This window comes from Scyliorhinus torazame, chromosome 9 (assembly GCF_047496885.1).
Source record: "Scyliorhinus torazame isolate Kashiwa2021f chromosome 9, sScyTor2.1, whole genome shotgun sequence".
NCBI lineage: Eukaryota > Metazoa > Chordata > Chondrichthyes > Carcharhiniformes > Scyliorhinidae > Scyliorhinus > Scyliorhinus torazame.
The window spans coordinates 247978121-247991386 of NC_092715.1; the positions used below are offsets into that span (position 1 = coordinate 247978121).

Below are 13266 nucleotides of genomic sequence, written 5' to 3' on the forward strand. Positions count from 1 at the left end.
GGGACATCAGTAGCAAGGGAAGGCCATTCCAATAGATCATGGCTGGTCTGCACCTCAACTCTATTGACTCATCATTGCTCCATATTCCTTGATACCCTTATTCAACAACAAAATAATCTATCCCTACCTCTATCTTCTGGCAATCGATAGATGTAATGTTAAATAGATGCATTTCTGTACAAAAAATAAACTTGCATAATATATTTTCTGAAAGAAATTGGTAAAGTTTGAAATCCCTTCATAGACACACAAACCTCTGAATAATTTCTGTGTGCCTTTTCTAGGACTTTCAGGAGAACTTCTGTCTTGTGTATTTGACCATAGTCTCCCAATTCTTCCCTTACTCCTTTGAAGATTTTGGTGAACGTTCCTTGCCCCAGACTTTCACCCTGTGAACAAAACAGCACAAAGAATTTATTTAGGGATGTGTATTATTAATCATACCAGCTGTGACACTTAGCAGGACAAAAACACTGGTGCATACACATGGGGCGCGATTCTCTGAAATGGAGACAGAGTGTTCGTGCCGTCGTGAACGCCGTCGAGGTTCATGACGGCGCGAAACGGCCCCTATCCCGACCGATTCAGGGCCCGAAAATGGGTTAGGAGCGCGCCGCGTCATTTACGCGCGCCAGGCCTTGGTGCCGCGTAAAGGCGGCGGCGCATACATGACGCGGCCGGCGCTGCATAGCTGGCATCACCCGCGCATGCCGGATCCCCCCCCCCGCAGGCTTCCCCCCCCAGCGTTCCCGCGCTGTTCCCACCGGCAGCGACCAGGTGTGGACGGCGCCGGGGGGAACCCGCTGATTTCGGCAGGCCGCTCAGCCCATCCGGCACTGAGAATCACGGGGGTACCGGTGAATCGCCATTTTGGCTGTCTCTAGCGATTCACTGGACTGCGCCGCGCAAAACACGATTGTGCCGGTCTGGCTGCTTCCGTGAATCGCGGGAGGGCGTCGGACCGGCGTCGCGGGAAAATTTGGCGACCCAGGCGATTCTCTGAAACGGCGCGGGAGCAGAGAATCGCGCCCATGAAGTTTGAGTATCTAACTAAATTGGTTTATTCCGGTTCATACACAAACACACATACATGGCCACAAGAGGGTGCTATTACATTCCTTCCACCTTAATGAAAAAGTTACACAAAGTAAAAATACCACAAAACCCTAAATTACATTTGTTTTTAATTTATTTACTTAACCACTGGTTTACTCTATTTCTGAGAGGACACCACCTTCTTCAACCCAAACTTTCAAAACTTGGGAAGCACCTTGACTGACCTTGGCCTGGGTTTGTGGAGACGTTTTCTCCAACACAATCTTGAATTGAATTTTCCACTTCATCAGACGGATCATTTGACTTCTGAATCAGATCTGAAGTGATTTCAGGCATATCTGGTGTTGGAGTAACTATCGGTCTACTGACATTAGAACCATCCAATTCATCAGCCTCAATTGATTCTTCCCAACACCCTTCTTCTACATGAGTCTCTGAAAATAAAGCATGATCCATTTGTGCAAATCTAACTATTCCACCACCAAGCATCTTGACCAAATATGTGCGAGGATCACTTATTTCCACAACTCTTCCAAGTAGTCATTTCAGCCACTTATGTTGCCATCCTTTCACCTTAGCCTTCTGGTTCTTTCTCTCACTCCACCTCTCTCTTAATGCCTCGATTGTTGATATTCCACTGACTCTGGTACATGTGGCTTCAGCAATCAAAACATCACACTTCTAAGAAACAATTCAGCTGGCCATCTTCCAGTAGTAGTAGTGGGAGGTGTGTAATGATAAATAAGAAAAGAAAACCCATCAGTTTGTTAAGTTTATTTCCAATTTGTACCTGGTTTAACAACAGCATGCTTAACAATTTGTACTGTGTGTTCTGCAGCTCCATTTTATTCAGGATGATATGGTGGAATTCCAGTGTGTTTCACCCCGTTCAGTCTCATTAAATCTGGAGTCAACGGTTTCCAATGATGGAAAATCTTGGGCATCAACGTGTCATGTGAATTGTGCTTCGATACAAATAAGCTCACTCCCAATTTAACTGCTGCTAATCATTTTCTTCATAACATTTTGCACCCTACACCAGAACGGTGGGCAATTTTGCATCTTCCTCCTTGTACACGACTGGAAACGATTCACCTCCAATTATGAGAATTTTCTCTCCTTCATAGCTTCGTACCTCTGCTTGATTTCTCCAGCTGATGTTGACTCAACTTTTCCAGGTGCAGCAATTCAGGAAACACACAAACTGATGTACACGTGTCATCCTCCATGATTTTCAGAGCTCCACCCAACATTACTTGGACCATAATGTCGTGCAAATACCCACCACACATCCTTGTGTTTCAGATCGGAAGGGTCTCAGCCGATCCCTCATCGACTTGGTGCTGTTTGGCAACCGTATGCAGTGACAGCACATCTCCTTCAGCTAGAGTGTCCTTCATTTAGCATCTTCTGACAAGATGAGCCATTGTCTCTGCTTTCAAAAATGAACAATCCTGTGCCCAGTGTTGGCCTAAGTAACGATAGCAAGACTTTGTAGTACCACTGCTGCTACTAACTGCTGTCATTAGGGCCTTCAGCTTACTCAGGTGCAGCTGATTTACTTCAGCAGACAACTGGTGGTTGTTGACTCCAACTTCTGTCAAAGTCATATTCTGACATGTTCGTGGACAATGCTGTTTGGCAAGCTATGTTGGACGTTAACTTACCGCAAATGAATTCACTTTTTAAACTGCACACACAACTGTCCCACCATGCTCTCCCTTGAAATTCTCCAAAAGTACAATGGATAGACAGCTTTTGCAAAACCATGATAAACTCGTCCATGTTCTCACGGAACAACAGATTCCTTGTCCCAAACATTCTGCATTCTCCAATCTAGGACAGGTTTAGCTCAGTTGGCTGGACAGCTGGTTCGTGATGCAGAGCGAGGCCAACAGCGCGGGTTCGATTCCCCGTACCGGCTGAGATTATTCATGAAGGCCCCGCCTTCTCAACCTTGCCCTCTCTCGAGTGTGGTGACCCTCAGGTTAAATCACCACCCTCAAAGGAGCCAATGGTCATCTGGGACTATGGCGACTTTATTCTGCAGTCACCGACGGCTTGGGAATGTAGTGCTGCTCAAGCTCACACAAAATTCCCAGCCATGGCTGTTCTTTGGCTTAGCAGTGCAAGTAAATTCTTAAGCGTTCCATACAGTTCAGGGCCAGCTTACATTTTTAAACATCGCTGTATTCCTTTGCCCCACTGTGTGACTAACAGCTGGATTATCAGGAATGTGGAGGACATTATTAACAGTAAAAACTATCTCTAGCTTCGCCACATTGACTGTTGTCACATTTATACTCTCCCAGTCACCCAATAATACCTGCTGATGCAGCCATCTTTGAAGGTCAGTCTACCTATGTGTGCAATTAGTTTTTCTTCAAGGACTGGATTTTTACGCCTACTCTCAGCAAAATAAAATCCGAATGTTCCTCAGCTGGTTGGCTGGCATCTTCTCAAACTCAAATTTGTTCAGTTCGGGGAATCTACAGTGTCGCTCTTGTCAGCATTCAGTGATATCTTGGCAGGCCAAAAACATTGGTGCATACACATGTAGTTCAGTACCCAACTGAACTGTTTTATTCTGGTTTTGGTTTCTATTCAAACATAGATAAATGGCTACAAGAAGGTGCTATTACACCAGCTAACAATGATTATCAGCAATTATTCAGGTTTAATTCTTTTGCATGAGTTGAAAAGATTATTATTTTTATTTAAAATTTCCTTCCCATTTCTTGCTAATGGACATCCCAGCATAGAACCAAGCATTGCACTTGGCAGTAACTACAATAATTCAATCCTCAAAAAGGAACTATATACAAATGCAATGTTAAGTTAAGGTGAAATCCTACTTCAAGTTACAATGATTTATCAAGATTCCAGTCTGATGTGAAATTCTTTTATTTCCCCATTTGTTTTCTAATTTCTTTTTGTTTCTTTTTAAAATTATCTAATGGGATGTAACCATTGCTGGCACGGCCTGCATTTGTCTCCCATCTCTAATTGCTTCAGAACGAATCATCTTTTAGGATAGGATTAGAGGGATACAGACCCCGGAAGTGTAGAAGATTTTAGTTTAGACAGGCTGCATGGTCGGCACAGGCTTGGAGGGCCGAAGGGCCTGTTCCTGTGCTGTACTTTTATTTGTTCTTTGCTCTAAATCCTTTTCAGATGGCAGTTCAGAGTGGATCTGGAATCACATGTAGGTCAAACCAGGTAAGGATGGCAAATTTCCTTCCCTAAAGGACATTAGTGAACCAGATGGAATTTTACAACAATTGGTGGTAATTGTCCCAGTCACCATTACTCAGACTAGCTTTATATTCCAGATTTATTCGTTAAATATAACTTTCATCAGCTGCCATGGTGGGATTTGAACCTGTGTCCCCAGAGCATTAACTTCTGGGTTTCTGGATTACTGACATAGACCACTATGTTACCATCTCCCCCAATGTCTTAATGGTGAGCCATACGTTCTCGCAGGAGTCACTGGACAGCAATCAAGAATGAAAATGCAAGCTGATTTCCCTCTTTGTAGCACAGAGGCTTGGAGGTCAATGCAAGGCTCCAGCCACAATGACAAGTAAAAAGTTCACTTAAAAATGATCAGGGTTTTAACACGTATGAAGTGGGATTCTCCAAAATCGGCGCGATGGCCCGACGCCGGAGTCAAAAACGGCGCAAACCACTCCGCCGTCGGACTGACCGGAAGTAGCGGAAATCTCCGCACTCCCGGGGGCTAGGTGGATGCCGGCGGGGCTGAGCGCTGAAGGGACTGCGCGGGTCCGAGCATGCGCCGAAGGGCCGGCATAACCTTAATCTAAGACAGCTGCTTTTACAAAAAAAAAGGGACGCTCCACATTATCACAATAGAACAATCTAAATAAATCCTCGCCAGCTTCTGTTCCAAGCCAGTTGCAAAGCACAACTATTCACGCACAGCAGTATATTTGAACTACTTACAAACACCAAATCTTCTTTCCTGATCTTGTGAAATACCATTTGGCTGACATTGTGCCTCTGCAACGTTGGAGATGTTGGCATATCAGAAGCACTGTTGCTTCTCAAGACCAGAAGATTGGATTTATCTGTAGGTGTACATAAATGAAAAACAAACTATTCAATAAAACGCAGTGAGCATTACAGGTTTGTGGTTCACCAACCATTTAACACATTAACTGTAATCATTATTCTTCTTGCTGACAAGAGGTGTATCCATCTTCATCCCGCAAGTAGCTTTCTCCCTCTTCTCTGGTTATTCTTTCTCGAGAGAGAGGGAGGGTGGCCAGGCTCCCACTTGGAGACCTCTTCCCGAATGTTAACGCTGGACAGTAGCAACATTCAAAACAAAAATTGATAAATACTTGATGGAGAAAAATTACAGGGCTTTGAGGAAAGTGCAGGTGAGTGGGACTAATAGGTAGCACTTTCAAAGGACTGTCACAGGTATGAAGGGCCGAATGGTCTCCTTCTGCACCCTTGATTCCATCATGCTTTCTCCTGGTGTTGTTCATTCATGAACACTGGGCAGCAAACATAAATGGGCTGTGGGTTCTCAGAGCCAGGGACAGGCAAGCTTCCTCAGTATCTGCTTCCAAAATACATTTTATGCAGAGGCTAATTGGAGCTTTTAAACATTTCCTAATTTTTTTCAAGGAAACTTTTTGGAGCATGCGCAATCATTATCTTCTGAAGTTCTGTTTCCTTTAAGCTGCTGCGAGGCAGAGGATATTTTCCCGCGTAAACGTGCTAACCCAATATTTCTCAGCATACAGGCCACCAGTCTCCCAGAAACGGTAGACTTTAAAAATGACATATTGAGTAGAAGTTACGATTTTATTTAATTTTTAAAAACTCATTCATGATATATAGAGCAGACTCCAAAAATGCCAAGCAAAGCACTGAATTAAGGGTCAAAAAGCAAAGTCATTTGTCATGCGAGTGTCCCTTTAGGAAAGGTTTTGTTTGACCACACACCTTGTAGCACGGCTTCAGTGATGTCATTTGTGGGTGGAGCTGGGTGGCTGTCAGGTGAGAGGGGGTTTAGTGTTTGGGTTTCATTTTCGGTCTGTTGGTTGGGACCGCAGGAAATTTCTCTGTTTTTATTTTAAAGTTCCAGTGAACTGAAGGCACATTGGGTGTGGCAAGCTGCCTTGGTAACTTTAAAGATAGAGTTGCGTTCCGGAAGGAGTTTTGAATCTGCTGGTTGGAACTGGATCAGAATCTCAGGGAAAGGAGCAGTCCCATTGAAGTGAGATTACAGTGTGCTGGGCCGCACCCTTGAAAGGGGTTTTGGTTTATTGGATTTTGTATTGAATTGGAACAGTTACTAAGGGGGATTCATTAAACGCTATATACATCGATTACTGTAGCTGCTGTGTGCATTTTCATGTTTGTAATTGATATCGAATTCTTGATAAGCATTTTATATATGTGAACTTCATTCTTATAATAAACTTTATTTTGATAAAAGCGCCTCGGAAGTCTGATGAATCACACCTGAAGTGCAGACTCTTATGCTCATCCTAGCCAAATTCAATATAAAGTTATAGATCAGGTGAACTTCATAATACACTTTGGAGCTTCTAAGCACTGGCCCAGAACACACTTGACAAAATGATGCATGCTTCTAAAAGCTCCACATTAAAAATAAAATCTCATTCCTTTCAACATTCACATCTCTTTGAATAAATCTTCGTATCAACCAATACTACTCATTTGATTTGTGTACGCTGCGACATATATTTTCTGTTTGTGAAGCTTTTAAGTCTTTCTTTTAATCTTACACACTCCTCGGAACTTGCATTTCTCATTTGCTGTGAACGGCAAATACACCATCTCACCCACTATTCTTCCTCTCTAAAATGTGAAAAATCAAGACTTGCTGCATATTCGTCCACGCTCATTGTTTCCCACGATCTCAAACTCCTTACCTCAATCAGTCGCATGTTCGTTAAAATCCCATGGTACACTTTACCCTGCTGCTAATCTAGTGGTTAACGGCTGATATGAATTTGACTTGACGGTTTATCCTGCTTTGTAAATATCCTTGGGATCTCGCTACAGTACCAAATAATCCTTACTGAAAGAACTGTAGTGAAACCCTATCGTGGCTAACATTTCAAACAGGTCCATCTGGATCACATGGAGGGAGGGAAAATTACATAAGCATCGTAACCCCACTCCAGCCAACGCGCAGTTAAAATTGCCCCAAAGTTCTTCCCCACTGATAACACACTGCCTTCTGACAGAATTCAATTGAGGGGATCTCTTCAGGATGCCATCAGAACCCAACTCCTATTTTAACTACTGTTCTGATTGGGGAATCTACTGTGGTTTTCACCCAATGGTCAAATTAGCGGAAGGGAAGGGTTGAAGCCAGCAGACGGCCACAGAGGGACTGGTATTTAAACTTTTATTTTAGGGCCGAGTACAGCAAGAGTGTTCCCCCGAGTCCCCAAAAGGAATATTTAGGCATTGCCTGTCCATGCAGGACACCAACGTCCTTATTGAAAGGCCCTCCTTGTGATTTGTTCCAAAGCGAGGCAGCATTCCTTTGGTCTCGGCTGGCAGTCTCACACTACCTAACATGCATTTCCACCCACTGACTGGTTACCTTTTCTCACTGGTTTTGGGCAGACAGCTTTTATAATGATAACAACAATCTTTATTGTCACAAGTAGGCTTACATTAACATGGCAATGAAGTCACTATGAAAAGCCCCTAGTCGCCACACTGCGGCGCCTGTTCGGGTACACTGAGGGAGAATTCAGAATGTCCAAATTACCCAACAGCACGTCTTTCGGAACTTGTGGGAGGAAACCGGAGCACCCAGAGGAAACCCACCCAGACACAAGGAGAACGTGCAGACTCCGCACAGACAGTGACCCAAGCTGGGAATCGAACCTGGGACCCTGGAGCTGTGAAGCACCAGTGCTAACCACTATGCTACCGTGCTGCTGATCAAGGACATAGACGTGGCCCCCAGATTAAAATCCAGCTGCTGAGGTCAGGAGCGTTTAAAAATCGCCTGGCTCGCCACTGGCCGCCAGGGGGATCATCCAGTCCTGCCAAAGACTACAGCACTTCGTATGGCTCACCCATCCCACCGAGGAACCCACGGCGGGGGTCAACTACAGCAGGACCAGAAGCAGGAAGATCTCGCCATAGAATTTGCAGACAACTACTGACTGACCATTACATTTACCTCAGAAATGGCTGAATATCTTTGTCAGTGGAAGCATTATATAGAAACATATACTGAAAATAGGAGTAGGCCATTCGGCCCTTTGAGCCTGCTCCACCAGTCATTATGATCATGATGGTCATCAAATTCAACACCCTGATCCTGCCTTCCCCCCATATCCCTTGATCCCTTTAACTCCAAAAGCTATATCGAACTCTTTCTTGAAATTACAAAACGTTTTGGCCTCAACTACTTTCTGTGGCAGTGAATTCCACAGATTAAACACTCTCTGGTAAAGAAATTTCTCCTCACCTCACTCCTAAAAGACTTATCTTCAACTATGACCCCTCGGTCTGGACACCCACTGGGGATATTCTTTCTGGATCTACCTTCTAATTTTGTTAGAATTTTATACATTTCTATGAGATTGCCTCCCACTTCAAAACTCCAGCGAATACTATCCTAACCGACTTAGTCTTGCCAACCTGGAATCAGCCTGGTAAACCTTCGCTGCGCTCCCTCTGTAGCAAGAACATCCTTCCTCAGGTAAGTACACCAAAACTGCACACACTACTCCAGGTATACAGTGCCTCACCAACGACCTATATAATTGCAGTAAAACATCTCTATTCCTATACTCAAAGCCTCTCGTTATGAAGGCCAACATACCATTTGCCTTCTTTACTGCCTGCTGTACCTGCGCAACTTACTTTCAGCGACTGATGCACGAGGACACCAAGGTCTCGCTGAGTAGCCACCTCTCTCAATTTACACTCATTCAAATAATAATCTGCCTTCCTATTTTTGCTACTGAAGTAGATGACCTCCACATTATACTGATTCTGCCATGCATATGCCCACTCACTCAGCCTGTCTAAATCATATGCAGAAGCATCTTTGCATCCTCCTCACAGCTCACCCTCCAACTCAACTTTGTGTCATCTCCAAACATGGAGATAATACATTTAGTTCCCTCGTCCAAATATATAATGTGAACAGTTGGAGTCCTAGCACCAGATCCCTGTGGTACCCAACTGGTCACTACTTGCCACCAGGAAAAAATAAACATTTATTCCAACTCTTTGTTTCCTGTCTGCCGACTATCTCAAGACACCACCCGTAATCCCACGCGTTTTAACTTTACATAATAATCTGCCACGTGAGACATTGTTGAAAGCCTTCTGAAAGTCGAAATAAAATTCTCCCATGTCAACTCTACTAGTTATATCTTCAAAGAATTCCGGTAGATTTGTCAAGTATGATTTCCCCTTAATAAATCCATGCTGACTTTGTCTGATTGTGTGATTTCCTTCAGCTGCTTACTTTTTCAGAACTTCCAATACATTATTCATGTCTTCCTTTGTGAAGACAGAAGCAAAGTATAAATTTAGAACCTCAGCTATTTCTTTGTTCCCCGTTATGAATTCCCCTGTCTGTGACTGTAAAAAATCGTTTAGGTCAAAATTTTTCTCTTTGCATACCTATAGAAACTTTTACAGTCAGTTTTTATGTTCCCCGTTAGCTTACTTTCAATATTGTATTTTCACCTACTAAATCAATCCCTTGGTCCACCTTTGCTGAATTTTAAACTGTTCCCAATCCTCAGGTCTATTGCTATTTCTTGCTAATTTGTATATTTCTTCTTTGAATCTAATACTATCTCTAATTTCCCTCGTAAGCTATAGTTTGGCCACAGTTCCCTTTCTACCTTTGCACAAAATAGGAATAAATAACTTTTGAAGTTCACCTATTTGTTCCCTGAATGCCTTCCATTGCCTGTGCACTGTCCTTCCTTTCAGTAATATTTCCCAGTCCATCATAGCCAAGTCATGCCTCATACCATCATAGTTCCCTTTATTGAGATTCAGGACCTTGGTCTCAGAATCAACTACCTCACTATCCACCTTGATAAAGAATTCTATCATATTATGGTCACTCATCCCCAAGGGTTCGCTCACAACTAGGTTGTCAACTAATCGCTTCTCATTGCATAACACCCAGTTCCCATGTTGGTTCCTCAACATACTGGTCCAGAAAACCATCCCATACACACTCCAGAAATTCCTCCTCTATTGTACTGAAACTAACTGACTCACCCAATCGATATGTAGATTAAAGTCACCCATAATCACAAATGTTCCTTTAGCACATGCATCTCTGATTTCCTATCTATTGCTATTCCCAACATCACCACTGCAGTTTGGTGGTCTGTATATTACCCTTATGAATGTTTTTTGCCCCATGGTGTTTCTCAACCATATAGATTCCACATAGTCTGTGCTAATATCTTTTTTCAATAATGTATCGATATCTTCTTTAATCAACAATGCAACTCCACCACCTTTTCCTTTCTGCCTGTCCTTCCTAAAAACTGAATAGCACTCTATGTTTAGTTCCCATCCTTGGTCACCTTGGTGCCATGTCTCCATAATCCCAATGATATCATATCCCTTCACATCTATCTGCACAACTTTACCTTTCGGTTTTGGCGGACAGCATTTGCTAAACTGGAAGATTACACCATCGGAGCGGACAGTCTCCTTTTTGTAGCAATTCAGCAACTCTTTGAGGCTGTTGAAACTCTTCTTTGCTCCATTCAGATTGTATTCATTGTTCTCATTCTTGGTAATTAGGCAGTGTCTGCATTCAGTCACATTATCCTTCTGAAAAATAACCAAGTGGACAGTTCAAGAAATTACGGATTGTCATCTTGCGAATATGAAGCCGGTGTCATTTCTTCCTCATGACTCCTTTAAACAATGGAAACGTTCAACTAAGAGGAGGCGAGTGAGGAAAGAAAGGAGGAAGAGGTGGAAGAGAAGGAAGAAAAAGAAAACAATCACTTGGAAACAATCATATTGATTACACTGAATTGTGATTACACAGGGCAATTACAATCATAAATATCATAAGAATATAAATCGCAGAATCCCTACAGTGCAGAAGGAGGCCATTCGATCCATCAAGTCTGCACTGACCTTCCAAAAGAGCACCCCACCTAGACCCATGTCACACCCTAGTCCCATAACCCCACCTAACCTTTTGAACACTAAGGGGCAAACCCACGCAGACACGGGGTGTACGTGCAAACTCTACATAGTAACCCAAGGTCGGAATCGAATCCGGGGTCCTGGCACTATGAGTCAGCAGTGCTAACCACTGTGCTGCCCCTTAAGCAGAATATTTCCAAGAGTTAAATTCAAAGGGCAGCATAGCATGTTGAAATGCAATCTGTCCAGCTCTCAATCAAAGTCTATCAATTCTCGGAGGGGAAAGTTATTAGGAGAGTTTCAAGAGCCTGAAATTGGTTACTCGGATGCTGAAAAGGTTCAGTGAGCCGCCACTCACGATTCTTGAGAGAATAGATTAATTTAATTGAGATGCCCACAAACTCCAGAATGAAGGTTCAGAAGGTGGAAGGTACGTAAACAGTCTAGATTTGATATAAATGGCGCCACAGTCCCAGAGGCTGCTCCGCCTTCGAGAACTGACTGGTGGTGATTTAACCCAAGGGGCGAGATTGAGAACGTGGGGCCTTCATGGATAACCTCAACTGGTGTGGGAATTGAACCCTCGCTGTTGGCTTTGCTCCGCATCACGAACAAGCCACCCAGCCAACTGAACTAACCAACACCCAGTCTAGATTTAGCTACATCAAGAAGGTGGTAGTGCGTACACGGCCTGACTGCCTTTGGTGACTGTAAAGGCAAACAGTGTGTAAATACTGATGGGAAAATTAGATGGATGCTTAGAAGAATGGGTGATGGGAAAATATTCTAACCTGCCGGTTGGTCTTTTTTCGTTCTGTACTTTTCCACACACAAACAACATGAACCACTATTACAAATGTACACACTTACCTCGATGGCCACAGTGAGGAAGTACTTATTAAACTCCTTGGGACTACAGCGAAGAATGTAAAAGCCTTTCTGATTCCCTGCCTTCCTGAGTTTATTCACAGCAAAGTCCATCCTGTTGCAGAAAAATATTAATCCAATTATTTCTGAAGAGACAACTTCCTTTAGTATTTTGTCACTCGAAGATTTGCATATCATGAAAGGTGCTAGACAGGAATTCAGTTAGAAATGAAGAAAACAATCAAACTCTTGTCTAGCGACAAGGCACAGCACGTATGCACCCGATTCGAGGCCTCCAAGGACATATGCATTTTCCAACCTACTCCAGGAAAGTCCCATATCGAATTCATGGTTTCAGTCCATGACCAAAACGTGTCAACAGTAGATAAGTTCACTTATCTCGGCAGCACACTTTCTCAAGGTGTCTATATTGATGACCAGGCACATGGGTGAATTGCCGAAGCCAAGTATAGCCTTCAACAGACTTCGAAAGTCAGTCTGGGAATGAAGGTAGGCAAGTCTACCTACCAAACTGAAAGTCTATACAGCAATAGTCCTGCCACTCTGCTCCAGGCATTCTGGACTTTGATTGTGTGCCAGCATCATGCCGCTTTCAACAACTTGCTCTTCAGCTGTCTTTTGAAGCTTAGATCAGATAGTAGGACAAAGGTAACAGACACCGGGGGGCTGACCCAAGCTGGCATTGCTAAGCATCCACACCAGATTGAGGCAGTCACAACTGAGTTGGGCTGGCAACGTGGCCAAAATCATTGACACACACCTACCAAGGCAAATATTCTATGGCGAGCTCGAGTCTGGGGTGCGCACTCACGGTGGTCAAAGGAAGTGCTACAAGGACACACTGAAGGTTTCTCTGCCTGCCATATCAGGAGTTATGATGTTGACTTTGAGTTCTGGGAGAAATTCACTCAGTATCGCTGCATGTAGTGCAACCAGATAACAAGTATGGCATCCTTCAAAAGCAAGCATTTTTAAGAGATAGAGTGAAAACACAAGGAGAGGGAATTCCAGGCCAGCAACAGGTCCAAAACTTAATTATCCGCGGTATCCCATACTATCTTCAGCGGAACATTCAGGGCGTAGATCAGCCGCAGTAGTCATCCACCTATCATGGGAACCTTACCAAACACCCCAGATGATGAA

At 43.5% G+C, this 13266-nt stretch overlaps 1 protein-coding gene across 5 annotated transcripts in view; it reads right to left on the reverse strand.

Moving 5' to 3' along the window:
* LOC140429806 (tyrosine-protein kinase JAK2-like) overlaps positions 1-13266 on the reverse strand; it is a 297390-nt gene that overhangs the window by 38911 nt on the left and 245213 nt on the right. For all 5 annotated transcript variants that reach the window (XM_072517253.1, XM_072517255.1, XM_072517251.1 and 2 more), the window contains 4 exons: positions 12106-12217; positions 10722-10908; positions 5023-5147; positions 255-389 (listed from right to left, as the gene is read on the reverse strand). In XM_072517253.1, the coding sequence (XP_072373354.1) occupies positions 255-389; positions 5023-5147; positions 10722-10908; positions 12106-12217 (559 nt within the window). The remainder of the gene's footprint in view (positions 1-254; positions 390-5022; positions 5148-10721; positions 10909-12105; positions 12218-13266) is intronic.